At 40.1% G+C, this 13,123-nt stretch overlaps 1 protein-coding gene across 2 annotated transcripts in view; it reads left to right on the top strand.

Annotated features, from left to right (window-relative positions):
• Positions 1-13,123, top strand: part of agbl4 (ATP/GTP binding protein-like 4) — a 260,506-nt gene that overhangs the window by 173,618 nt on the left and 73,765 nt on the right. For both annotated transcript variants that reach the window (XM_026346306.1, XM_026346305.1), the window contains exon 6: positions 7,903-7,942. In XM_026346306.1, the coding sequence (XP_026202091.1) occupies positions 7,903-7,942 (40 nt within the window). The remainder of the gene's footprint in view (positions 1-7,902; positions 7,943-13,123) is intronic.

Genomic DNA, 13,123 nt, shown 5'->3' with positions numbered 1-13,123 from the left:
AATAAGATGCATCCGCCTCAGGTGCATAGTCCCTTGGGCCGGAGAAAAGGTATAGGCCATCTTTTTGTTGACAAGGGTTGTACAGTCTGTGTTGTGAAATGTGAAATGTCACACAAGTGGGAATGAAGCATTTTAGTGGGCGCTGTTATACCCACAGTGATGGATCTTAAACAAACTGCTTTGACAGGGATTACACAGTCATGTTCTGGAGTTGCTCGTGGTTAGAGACACAAGAAACCTGATTTGTTAAGATCCCAAATAATGAGTAGTAAGCTGCGTGTGCAATCTCAGAATCACAAACGTCAGCACATTCAACGATTATGTGTGCTTATGATTACTGTAGAGATGCTCCGTGTTTACGAGGATACGTGGTATGTATGTGTAAAGTCAACCTCACCTATAAAACCAGCATTTGCAAAGAAAATCCGCATTTGGCCACATTCTGTGCACCCTGAATGATACTACTTTGTCTCTACTTTGCGAGACAGCAGCAGCTGGACAACCACCCACATTCAATTTGCACAGACTTGATTACTGTAGAACTTGCACCGTCCCTCTTCAGCTGATCGGCTACAATAAACAAGTCGGACTCGAAACTGGTAAGGAAAGAAAGGTACACAATTGAACTGGAGTGTTGGGCATATAAGTTGGCTGGCACAGTTGGTAATGTACTGTACTGGTTATATAGGCCACAGCCGTGACTACTAAAGCCTTCCAGTGTGGCGTAAAGGCGGCGTTGTGCTCGGCTGTTATTAGCTTATTGCTGTGTGAGTATGTGTGTGTTATAAGAAACAAATAGTGTGCTATGGGCTTACTGTACAGCTTAAAAAGCAGGTGACCCAATATGTTACCTACTGTATGACAAAAAGACAGAGGACAGTTCAATTCAATGTCAGTGTTGCTGCACTTTTAATTGGTTTTCATAAATATTTAATGAAATAAAGATGTAATTGGATCATTTTTCTATGTGAAACGGGGGTGGTGGGAAATTACTTGATCTATGGCTAGATGACCATATGCACACAGTATGTGTGTGTTTATCTGCATGCTTGCATATTCATGTGTTGTGTATGAGCTACATGTTTTTTCTGTTCATGTCTGCTGCCATGCACATTATCAGATTACTGCAGTGCACAGTGTTAGAGGGAATGTAATAACTGCAGCAGCAGGGAGGAATGTGTATCCTGTGCAGGTGGCCACGGCTGTCCTATCCCTCCGCTCAAGAGGAAGCTGCTCACTGCTCTCCGAAGGAATAAATCTTTTATTTGGTTTGTTGTATTTTTAACCAAGGGCTTCTGGTCACGCAACAAAGCCCTGCGCTCTATCCCCTCTGCTGCCATCCTCTTCTTAGCACCACCACACACATTATCTGACACTGTCATGCAAGTGGAGACATGATCACATGTCTGTTGGCAAGTGTCCATTTTCATACAGAGATAAACTAATGATTGTTGTCTTCCACAGTTAATGTAATACAAATACATGCTTTATTATCAAATGTTAATGTCCCTAGTATCTCTAGTCCTTGTACAGTTAAATCTCTACATATGTCAATTAAAGACAGTTAAAACCAACAACTTTATATAGCTTAATGTTACATATCACAGTTCTAGGAAGCCTTGTCCTGAGCACATGTATTTCTTTAACGCTATGATGCGCTCAGATGAAGTGATCCAGACAGCCACACCCAAACATAACCTAAAAAGCTCATCCCATTAGCTCATTCTTACCTCACCTCCCCTGTTTGTTACCCAGGGACAGTGACTAAGATGCAGTTAGACACACAGACAGGCAAATACTGCAGGTTCCCCTTTTGCTCCTGGAGTGCTACAGATCAGCCCAAGCATTGTGCATCGTGTGTGTATGTGTGTGGTTTTGGTTAGTGGTCATATACACAAGTAAAAGTACTGACTCAGATGAGGTGATGAGGTACAGGAGAAGGGGCAGAGATGAGAGAACCAGCAAAAGAAGAAAGATGAGTCATGCTGTTGACAACCATCCTCTCACTGACAGCCCCATCAACTATTGACCTTTAACCTGACCCTGGATACATGATACAGGTGATGTTTTGTGTGTGTTTGTGTAAGTGTGTATGTGTTTGTGAGTCACTGGGGACAGCAATGGGACTGTAGGCAGATCATTAAGAGAACCAAGGCACAGCAATAATCTCCCTAGAGCAATATAGATTGTTTTAGCATCTTCCAGCTCATTGTTTTTTACTGCATTATGAAAGTAGCAGTTACTGTGATCTATGACAAATAATAAAAATAAAAATAGTGCGCGTCTGTGGAGATTCTCAGTCATCCAGGTCATGGTTATCCCAAAATTATTGTTCAGTATCAACTTGTTTTAAGTTGTTGAAGATGTTTCGCTTTCTGTCTGGAAGGTTTAATCAGTTCCGACTGACTGGCTAGAAAAGCGTGCTTAAAAACCCTGTGGATTCACCGAGTCGTTAGCACCTGATGGTCACCTGTTGTTCCACCTGGCTTTCATGTGTGTCCCTGTGACCACCTGAGACACAGTGTGAAGACTGTGAAACCGCCTGGGTAGTGATGAAAGAACTGCATTGTACGTGGATGATAGATTATGCCCGAGACCACCTCCTCTGTTTAACGAGGGTTGTTCAATCTTGCAGGAAACAACTTCCTTCACACCTCGTTTGAACCAGTTGTCTTCCCTGTCCAGAATATGAACATTGGTATCTTTAAAGGAGTGGTCCTTGTCTGAGTCCTGTCCTGAGGAACTGGCTCTTCTCTGTTGAGCCATGCGTTTGTGAAGCTATTGTTTGGTTTTTCCTACAGGTAGATTGTCCCTGCTAATAAAGGGTCAATGTCTCCATCCAACAGCTGCACCAAATTCTTTCCTAAAAAAGCTGTAAACTGTGCAAGCAGTTATATGCTGGCTGTGGGAGTGTAATTTAGCCATATTGACTTTAAATTAATTTGAAATGAGCTACAAAATGATGGTTGGGATACTCTCCCCTCCCGTCCCCGTCGACTCCTCTGTCTCTTCTCTCCTTCCATTTCCACACTCTCTCTTTTCTGTGTGATAACAATCAGCAAATATGAAAAGTAAATTCTGGAGGAAATGTTGGCAAATGGGTTTTGGGTAGATTGTGCATGAATATTTAATTTAGCCATAAAGTAGGGGTTTAGTACATTAATGGTTTTTCCACTGCTGTCACTTGATTTTACCCCCTTCCTTCTCCCACCCAGATTAGTATGGTGACCCAGGTCTGCTGATTGGTCCGGGGGGCGGTTGGGGCGGGGGTTGTTGTCAGAAGACTATTTCTTAAGTTAAAAAGTGTTCTGGTAATATTCAAGTGAGACTAATAGAAACTAATACACTGAGAATCTGATAAAGGCATTTACAGAGAAATTGAGCAGTTTGTCTTTTAGTCAGAATATCAATTTTACTTTCATTTGAAGCCTTTGCAAAATTGCATCTTTCCACTTATGGAGGTAAATATTGAACATTGTCTGGACCCACGCTCATAAAACATCCAAGAATAGAAGCACTGATGTAGGCTTTTATGGCTACAAGACTACCTAGACAAATAAAACTTATTATGTTCTCATATTACACTGCAGTTATTTTAAGATAATTCAGGACTCAGGTCTCTTTGTCTGTATCAGTTTTGTTTATGTGCTACTAGACTCAGAGCCCCAGAGTCCACCCTGGCTGGCTGGACTGCTGTGACAGCTGCAGTGTCCGTCACCTCTGGTTCCCAACTGCATCCTTGTTTTCTGACCCAGTAACACTTTAACTGGCAGGACCAGTTGAGATTCACCTGTGGTAAACATCTGTGGGCCAGACAGTTTATTTTGCAAATATTGATTTAACCTTCCTGGAGCTCTTCTCAGGCGTGGACTACTTTATCAGGTCAGTCCAATTAGCAACTGTTAAGCCATAAAAAGTGGTATTTTGTGGCATTCACATACCAAAATGACAACGAGCGCTTGAAACTAAGGATGACCCATAGGCTGAGGGGCAACAGAAATAGCGCATAAACATAGGGCATCTTGGACAACAACAGGGCAATAAAGACAAAAAAAAAACAATATAAAATATATTACATTTACCTATAATGGAAAATTATTTTTCTTGTTAGGCAGCCAGGAGCACATAATCGCAAACCTGTTAGCTGTTCAGTGTTTTGGCTATGCAAGGTCAGTCAAATTTGAGTATGTCATGCCATTAGCATCAAGGTCTAGGTCAAATGCAGAGACATGTCAAAGATGAGACAGCTCACAACAAGTTAAAGACCCAGACCAGACAACATGTGAAAACTGAAACTGTTGTGGTGGCTGAACATAGAGAAAGCAAGAAACCCCCCAGCAGACAGTCACAGTAATCTAAATAACAAGTAAAGTTCTATTCATCATTAACTGATGAGGATTCACAAAGACGTTTCACAATGTTTGTAATTTAAAAAGATTTAATTTGGGGTCACAGTCCTTAACTATGGGACAGTTTTAAGTAGGTTTCGGTTGTAGGACACTGAGAAAAATGTTCATTTTGCGCTCTGCTGGCACGTAGTGAACTCCACCAACCTGGGAGTGAGTATACAAGTAATGAGAATAAATTCATCCTTTAAAATAACCACATTTGGGTTAAGAGTGTGTGTGTGTGTGTGTATGTGTGTGTGTGTAATATTACAGCAGTAAGAGTGCAGTGACCAGCCACTCTGAGGCTGGGCTGGCTTCAACCAGGATGTGATCCCTCTGCTCTTGGCTGCATTTGATAAAGATTAATTCAATCCTATTTTCTGCCCTAAAATGCTTTTGCTAATGTAATTCACTCTGTGTCAGATTTCCCCCTCTTTCTTTTTCTTTGTGTGTGTCTGTCGGTCTCTCTCCCTCTCCTAAGGAACACTAAGCACCTTATCCATGTTAAGGACTAACAAAAGCAGTAGGAAGAGAGCGCGGTCGTAGTGGTGTTGTAATTCTCTACCACAGTTTCATTATCTCTCTGGCAGGCTGAAGGGTGTTCCCACTTTTCATCTGCTGGTTACAGACTGTGTGCGTTATTACATGTGTGTGTCAGTCTGTGTTTGGAAATATAAAAATTATGTTGATTTTGAGAATAGATTCTAACATGTTATCCCAAAGACGCCTCTTCAGTGGCACCTGGATTTGCTTGAAATTCCTGAAGATGTTCAGACTTCAGTTCACAACTGAATAAGAACATTTGGGGTAACCTGAATTACTGAGAATCTCCACAGATATTTTAAAATGTTGTTTAGACGATCATTGGTGTGTTGTGTGTGTTTATGTGTGTACATTGCTGATTCCATTCGTCTACACTACATACATCCATTCTTTAAATGATGTTTTAGTATCCAGCCTACCATAGGTTCACGTGCAGAGATCTGGAGGCCCAGTAGAGGGTGCTGCACAGTCCAAGTGATAAATTAATGTCTCTAAGTCTCTACATTGACAAAGACATGCAAACAGTAGAAATATTAAAAACAAAATACAAAAAAGATTAGATATGATAGACTTGCTAAAGAAGCCTCAATTATACTGCTTCTATAGTGCACATACATAAGTGATGTTGTATTTACTGGTCTAAATAAGATTGTGAATGTGGTCTAGTTGTTCTAACCAACATCCTATCCCCTGTTTAACAACACAGAGATAAACTAGAGGTTTGTCTGTTGTTATTGATTCCTGCTGAAGCTCCATATCTGACTGATTGTCGAGTTTACAGCCTCCACAGGTAGCAACACTGTGTGTATGTGCATGTGTGCGTGGATGTGTGTCCGTATTCAAATCAGTGTGAGAGTTTAAAGTTTGGTGTGGAGTGAATGCGCGCGCGTGTGTTTGTGTGTGCATGTGCGTGTGTGTGTGTACTGTTAGAGTGTGTGATCTCAGCTTGCCTGTGCTTGTGTCTCATGTTGTCACAGTGACCTCTGCTGCTTACGTCGTCATCCATGCAATCACACACAAAGCATTAGAGCCAGATTTTTACAGGTTATGCTATTTTTTAACATAGGAATAGTAATGTGAAAAGAATCGCACCTTCTTCATTACTGAATAAATAAAGATTTTATGATTTTTATATACATGTTGATTCCCATGTTTGTATGATAGGACCTCATCAGTCCAAACACAACCATCTACCACTTTCTTCAGTACTTGACTGAAGAACTAGAAACATATATGGTCATTGTAATAATATTAATTGAAATGAAAATAGATGAATCATTATATCAATAAGTCTTACATAGTCTTATCGAGTGGGATTGGTATATGTAAAGACCCACAGTAGAGAGGAGGGGTGCTTGTATGTACTACCATATTTGTAAACCACTGATGCAGCACAGCCATTCCACGCAGCCAGCTGTGCTGTAGTGAGAAATTATTTCTAGCACCTTTCATGCGGACAGCTGAGTGTAACACTGGTAACCTAACACTAAAAGTGTGCATCATTGTGCTAATATCTAAACAATATCTTATCACCCATAATTGATTCAATCTGCCTTTGAGCAGAACAAACATTCATATTTTAAATTTGAAGTCAGGACACATATATATTAGTTCTTGTAATCCAACTTGTAGACTCTGGTATCGAGGTTTTGTCCAATTACTTTTAAAGTTGTCTCTCAAGACACTCATATTTTTGGAATGACATATTAAATCACCAGAGTCTTTTAACTTTACATATAAAGAGAATTCAGATTCAGTGGGCCAAACAAACCACAGCCCTATATAACCTAAAATGTAAAATGTGTTCTTTTTCTAATCATTATCTTTTTGAATTTAAATGGACTTTGCTTCTACAGTGAGGGGATGTGAAGCACTTTAAACCGCTGTTTTGTATGAGAAGTGCCATATAAATCTAACTTGCCTTGACTTCATCATAAACACTTCTCTGGCCATTTTATTTTTGAATGATTTAAAAACATGTACGATGACTATAAATATGGGATTCTTTACTAAACTAAGTTTTTCCATCTCTGCACTCAGTGGACCACCTTCCACTCATATTGTTTATTGTAAACCACCCTGTGTAAGAGAATATGCTAAATACTAACAAAAAGTGTTTAGTAGCCTTCAGAGAGCTCCACTCCAGGCAGCAATGCATGTGGGTAGAGAAGGACTTGAAGGATGCTGAGTGTCTTTTTGCTAATCCCTCTCAGCTACTGCGTAGTATGGTGCTTGAATATTAATGATGTCTGGTCCTAAAAGCCAGCTTTGATTGTGACCTATAGCTATACTGTGTGTGTGTGTGTGTCTCTCTCTCTTACATACACGTACAGTATGTGAGGTGAGTGTGACACACATACTCCCAGACCCTTCATCATTTCCTCAGATGTGAAGATCTTCTTTCCTGAGGGACTGGTATATGAGTAGGGTTGGGGTGTTGATTACTGCGGTGCTCTACAGTCAAGTGTGTGTGTGTGTGTGTGTGTATGTAGAAAAATGGCAGTTTAAAGAGAGATGTAGCCAGCTAGCACCTTCTCTAGACCCCTCCTCAGCCACTGGAGACATCAAGTGTAAAATTGTACATTCTTTCAAAGGTCACACTTGCACATGCTCACACACACACAGGTGTTGGGGAAACTAAGTTGAAAACACAGTTGTACAAGCTTGTGTAAAAATTATGATACTGCAGCTCTTATACAATATAGGAGTACAAAGAGTATTACTGAGACAAATGTTGAGAAGTTGAATGTATTCTTTAAATTACTAAGAAAAAAGAAAATGCACTTGTTTGAATATTTACCTTACTGACTTACCAGAACACCCATTAAGCCTCTGCAGTAAAAACAAAACTGTTATCACTGAGGTAACTAAACCAACTGGATATGTGAGATCAACAAGCTTTCTGTGATACAACAGTATCATTTCTGAGAATGAATGATGACAGTTTTACTTTCCTCTCTTACTCTTCCAGCAACAACGACGTTTGGATCTGTTAACCATCACCAACTCTGGTAAGTCCCTGCTTGACTTCATTATCATTCACAGCCCACTTCTCAACTTCAACACCGCTCTGCCACTGATCTGGAAGTGGCCTCCCATAGGAAGCTGTGTTTTCCTCTGAACCAAATCCAGATTCTAAGTTTCTTGGAATCTGCTTTTCCACGCAAACAAAGCTGCACAAATAAGCACAGATGCTTGTCAGTTGCTTGAGAATATGTTGAAGGATGCTGGTATGATGTGATGCATTAAATGTCACAAAATGATAGACTTGAAGATTTTACAATAGGATGATATTAAATTCAGTTGATTTCAGTTTTTGCCAGAAAAGTCATAAGGGCAAATGTGTGCTTGCCCGGGGGCGTCATGACTGTGTCATGCTTCTTGACAGGTCATATACTTTCCCTGCTGTGATGAATTATGTATGTGTTAATCTCACTCTTATAATGAGATTTGTGGATATATATTTACACATTTACTTTCATCACAGCCACTGTCACCATATGGTATAAACAAATAAGAACCATTAAGTGTGTTTGTTTATTCTGACTGAGTTTACACATATATATGTGTGTGTGTGTGTGTGTGTGTGTGTGTGTGTGTGTGTGTGTGTGTGTGTGTATATAGTGTGTATATATATATATATATATATATACATAAAATCAAGTACATTTATTTATTATGCTGTCTCAGAAACACAGTAGTAACACTCATACACTGCTGAAATACGTTTTAGTAAGGAACATGAGCAGGAGAGTGTATGTTCAATTAATTATTAAGAGCATATTTTATTGGTATTTGGGGGTTTAGTTTCATTTTCTAGAGGCATAAAAAACATGTACAGTTTGTGCAAATTAGGTTGAATTGTATCCAACATGCACCTCAAACTTGCACCATATGTGTCAGGCACGCATATGGTGCACCAAGTTTGACTTGATGTGGAAATATGTCACAAAGTAGTTGCACTGAAATCTACGCCAGTGTCTTAGAGAGGCAGCTGTGAGAATGAGGGATCCACTGAGATGGAGAGCGAGGAGAAATTGGAAAAAAAAATGGGGGAGGAGAAACAGATGGAGACGACGAGGAGGATACAGAGACCCATATGTCTAAAGTATCTGGATGATCTAATACGCTTTGATTAGAATAATGCATATGTGAGTCTCATGGAGACCGTGCTAATTTAGCAGGTTTACATTGCAGCTGTTCCTCAGGCTCTGGGCAGAGGCAACATTCGCCCCCGGCCTTCACCATTTGACAGAGGACAATGAGAGAAAGGGCAAACAAAGGAGAGGATATAAAAAGATTATTTAGCAACACCTTCACAGACAGGTGAGACCAAAGAGGCAATGAGCAGGGTTATTATACCATTTTGTGTGTATAGAACAACTGTTTGCAACTATTTGGACCTCAGAGTGCTTACTGTGTTCTCGTCTCTCGTCTGTAACACCTGACTGTTGAATCCAGTAGTGTTTATGTATTCAATGTCTGAAAAGAGCTATTAGTCGTATTGAATGTGAGCGAAACTGGCATGTGTAAAGACCTGAGTGATTTTGACAAGAGACAAGTAATTATAGGCAGGTGAGTGGGTCAGAGTATCTCAGAGACTACAAGGCTTGTGTGGTGCTTCCACTTAGTCATCATAAGTACCTACACAGGGTAGTCAGAGGAAAGAAAAACCACAAACCGACAGCAACTTGTTTGTGGGCACCACTCTAAACCGTGTCGGCTCCAACTTCTGGGTTATCAGGACCTACTGCTATTGTCAGAAGAGGATGGTTATAATGTTTTGGCTCATTAGTGCATAATAGTGTAGAGTATGTGATATACACTTGGTTGACAGTTCTTGTCATAAATCTTACTGTACATTTACAAATGTTAAAATAGTCTTCAGGATTTTGTTGAACTGTTTGCTGTATGTCTGTTCATTTTTCTTCCTTAGACATGAACATCTAGCTGCTTGGAGACAGTACGATTGATCATTGGCACACTGACCTCTGCAGAATTATATCCAGGCCTTAGCTGGACCACTGGAAGACATAGAGACACTTTTACTACCAGGAGTTCATTCTGTCAATTCAGAAATGTCTACCAGTGTCCGATATTGGTACAGATAGCATCTTGTTGGCGTCACCCTGTTTCACCATAAGAAACGCTTTTGCAGCGTGATTTTTTTTTCCCATTATTTTTGTATTATTTGAACACATGCTATTGTTTGCATTGTTCTGAGTTTAGTAAACTTCATGTGGGCTGTCATTTGTGTTTTATTTAGAAGTGATTCTCAAGCAGCCATTGTTTTACAAAATAGGGAGTGAGTGCTGCAAAGATATTTGTTTTTCTTCCAGGTTCTTTCATCTCTTTGGAAAGAAAATCCCTTTTTTTGCTAAAGCTGCTGCCTTTTAGAGGTATGTGTAGTGCCTCATTAAGGTATCAGTTGTGTGCTGTATGATTTAATTTAAATCATAAAGCACACAAGAAAAAAGGAAGGGATCTGAATGCAAGGCTCAGCAAAGCTCTTTTAATTTTGTCTTCTTTTTCTTGTTGGTTATCCATTGTGCAACATCAAGCTCTGTGGTCTCTTAAGAGAGGTAAAATGTCACAACAACCTGATAAGAACGGAGGAACGTCTTTCCCATTGCTACTGTTTCTACTCAGGTGGTAATGACATCTCCTACTGCAACAGTACTGTAACAGTCACTATGACATCCCATTGAATTAATATTTAAACAGCTTAAAAGTGGTGTTTTCATGACTTTTCCTCTCCCTCTTTGATAGGCTTACAGTAGTGGACACAGTAGAACTTTGTACAGTAGAAGTTTGAACCCGTGAAGGGGCCCTAAATCGACTGAAATGGTTTTCAATTATTCCTCACTGAAAGGATTCTTCCTCCGACCAGTGTAGAGCTCAGTGTGCTGTGTACATTATTGCAGGTCATTATTCAGGCTGTTGTTACATTTGGCCTTGAAGGGAAGTCTATTATATTCTTAACTTGGCAGACATATTTTATCCTGCCCTGCTGCTTATTACTATTCACAGTAGGTGAGCGGGCATGCGCGCACACACACACACACACACACACACACTGAACACAGTGAAGGTTATTATGATGGCTGTATGAAGAGCAGGCGAGGCTTTCAGATGAGTAATTCCGATAGGGAAACACAAGCAGGACACCATCTCCTTCTCCCTGCTGATTGAAGGAGTTTCCGTTTCTGTTCTTCTTGTTATCCTCTCAACTGCCTCCATCTCGGCTTTTTCCTCTACTCATTTGAGCAACACTTGTTATCTGCTGTTATTTATTAGCTATCTTCTCTCATCACATTGCCTTTGTCCTCTTGTTTCTGCCCTTTTGTATTGTATCATTGCCTTTTCTCTCTTTCCTTCATTCATCTCTCTTTGTCTTGTCTTTCCAGCATGGGCAGCAGGGAGAATCACAGGGTGTGAACAAACTAATAAGCTCAAGTCACTTCATAACGTGCTGTGTGTGAGAGAGGAAGAGATTTGATGAGGATTCTGCCCCTGCTGCTCTGTTGGCCTGCTTTTCTAATGGCATTCATTAGCTGCTCTGAAGAATGATTCACACATGTAATCAAGTGTATATAGCTCCACTATATACACACACATTTGAGAAAAACAACAAAAACACACACCATCTTTACTGCCTCTTTCTTATTTCGCACACATGCACACTCGCTCCCACACGCAGACCCACTCAAACCTCACTCGGCCCTCTTTAATTGGACACTTGAGCAGCGCACGGCTGCATCTGGCTCCTGTTGAACACAGCCTGACATTTCAGACTGCTGACCTTTCCAGCCCCGCCACAACTAAATAATGATTAGTCCTGGCAACTGTTCCACCACAGCAGCTTTCAGGTACACACACATGCATGTACACATACTGCACACATACACGCGCGCACACAGGTGCAAAAAGCACAAAACATAACAACAACAACACTTGCATTGAAGGCTTTGTTTTTTCACAGTTAGAAAATGGGGTGCAGAGATTGATTTGGGAGGCCATTGTCATTCTTTTGGCTTATTGATTAGATTGTCCTTTTCCATATCTGCAGTCAGCACCCAATAATGTGTTGTTCTAAATTAACTCAGCTTGCCTCTGTTTAGTTTCTCCTTTCCCCTTTATGCACTCTCAGCATTACAGTGGAAAAAAGGTCAATCATATTCATGAGATCTGGGCAGATTTGAGAGAATCGTTGTGTGTGAATGTGTGTGTCCTTTTGCATACACTTTTAGGCTTGTGCACAGATGCAGGCAGCATGAGTGTGTGAGGCTAAAGCAATGAAGCAGCGTAGAGATAATGGGCAGTTCTCAGATCTCCTCTCACTTTCTTTTTCATTCTATCATTTCTCTCTTTGTATCTTCATTTCCCTGCTGTTTCTGTCAGAGCAGAATAGAAATGTTCTTTGTTAGTTCCTCTCTTTTTACAGGATATTTTTTGTGTTTCGCGCTGCTCTCTCTCTCGACAAAATCACTGTACATATCTCAGAGGTCAGAGATCACATCTCACACTGTAAGCTGCTAATATTCAATTCTCTGTCTAAATCTTTCTTCCTACATAGTAATGTTATATAAACTGACGTGTAAATTAAGCATTAATGTCAAAGGCATGAATATATGTACAGGACAACATGGATACAGTGATTCAAACAGATGGCTCCTATGCAATCAAAACTATAATTTAAATTTTTGAGTGAAGAATTTTAAAGGAGTTTACAATGTAGAAGATGAGGAATATTCTGAAATGAGAATCGTGTCTCTGTCAAATGGGAGTCTAACAGTGATTTTTGATGAAGAAAATGAGAGAGACCTACTGGTTGCCAATGTGATAACGCTGCAACCACAACACAAATGAGGGTTATGCAAGCTGTGTGGCCCAGAGGTAGATAGTGATGTGTAGAGGGGCATAGTTTTACGTCAATGGGGTATAGTCATAGGTTTGGAAATCCAGTGTAGTACATGTCAATATGTACTATTCAGTATGTCTTTCCAATGTCTGCCAAAAAAAAAAGGCAGAAAAGTCAATTTGCTACTATCACAAAAGAAATATTTAATTTTTATTACTATGTATGTTTTACTGTTATTACTGTGGATTTCAACCGTGGATTGTGTCTAAATCACTTATTCTTGAGATTAAATTAATTTATATTCAGTGTTTCATGTAAACTGTTGCAGCTG

The sequence above is a fragment of the Anabas testudineus genome, chromosome 4 (genome assembly GCF_900324465.2).
Source record: "Anabas testudineus chromosome 4, fAnaTes1.2, whole genome shotgun sequence".
Taxonomy (NCBI): domain Eukaryota; kingdom Metazoa; phylum Chordata; class Actinopteri; order Anabantiformes; family Anabantidae; genus Anabas; species Anabas testudineus.
Note: the sequence above shows the minus strand (reverse complement) of the source record. Positions and strands in the feature narration are given on the sequence as shown.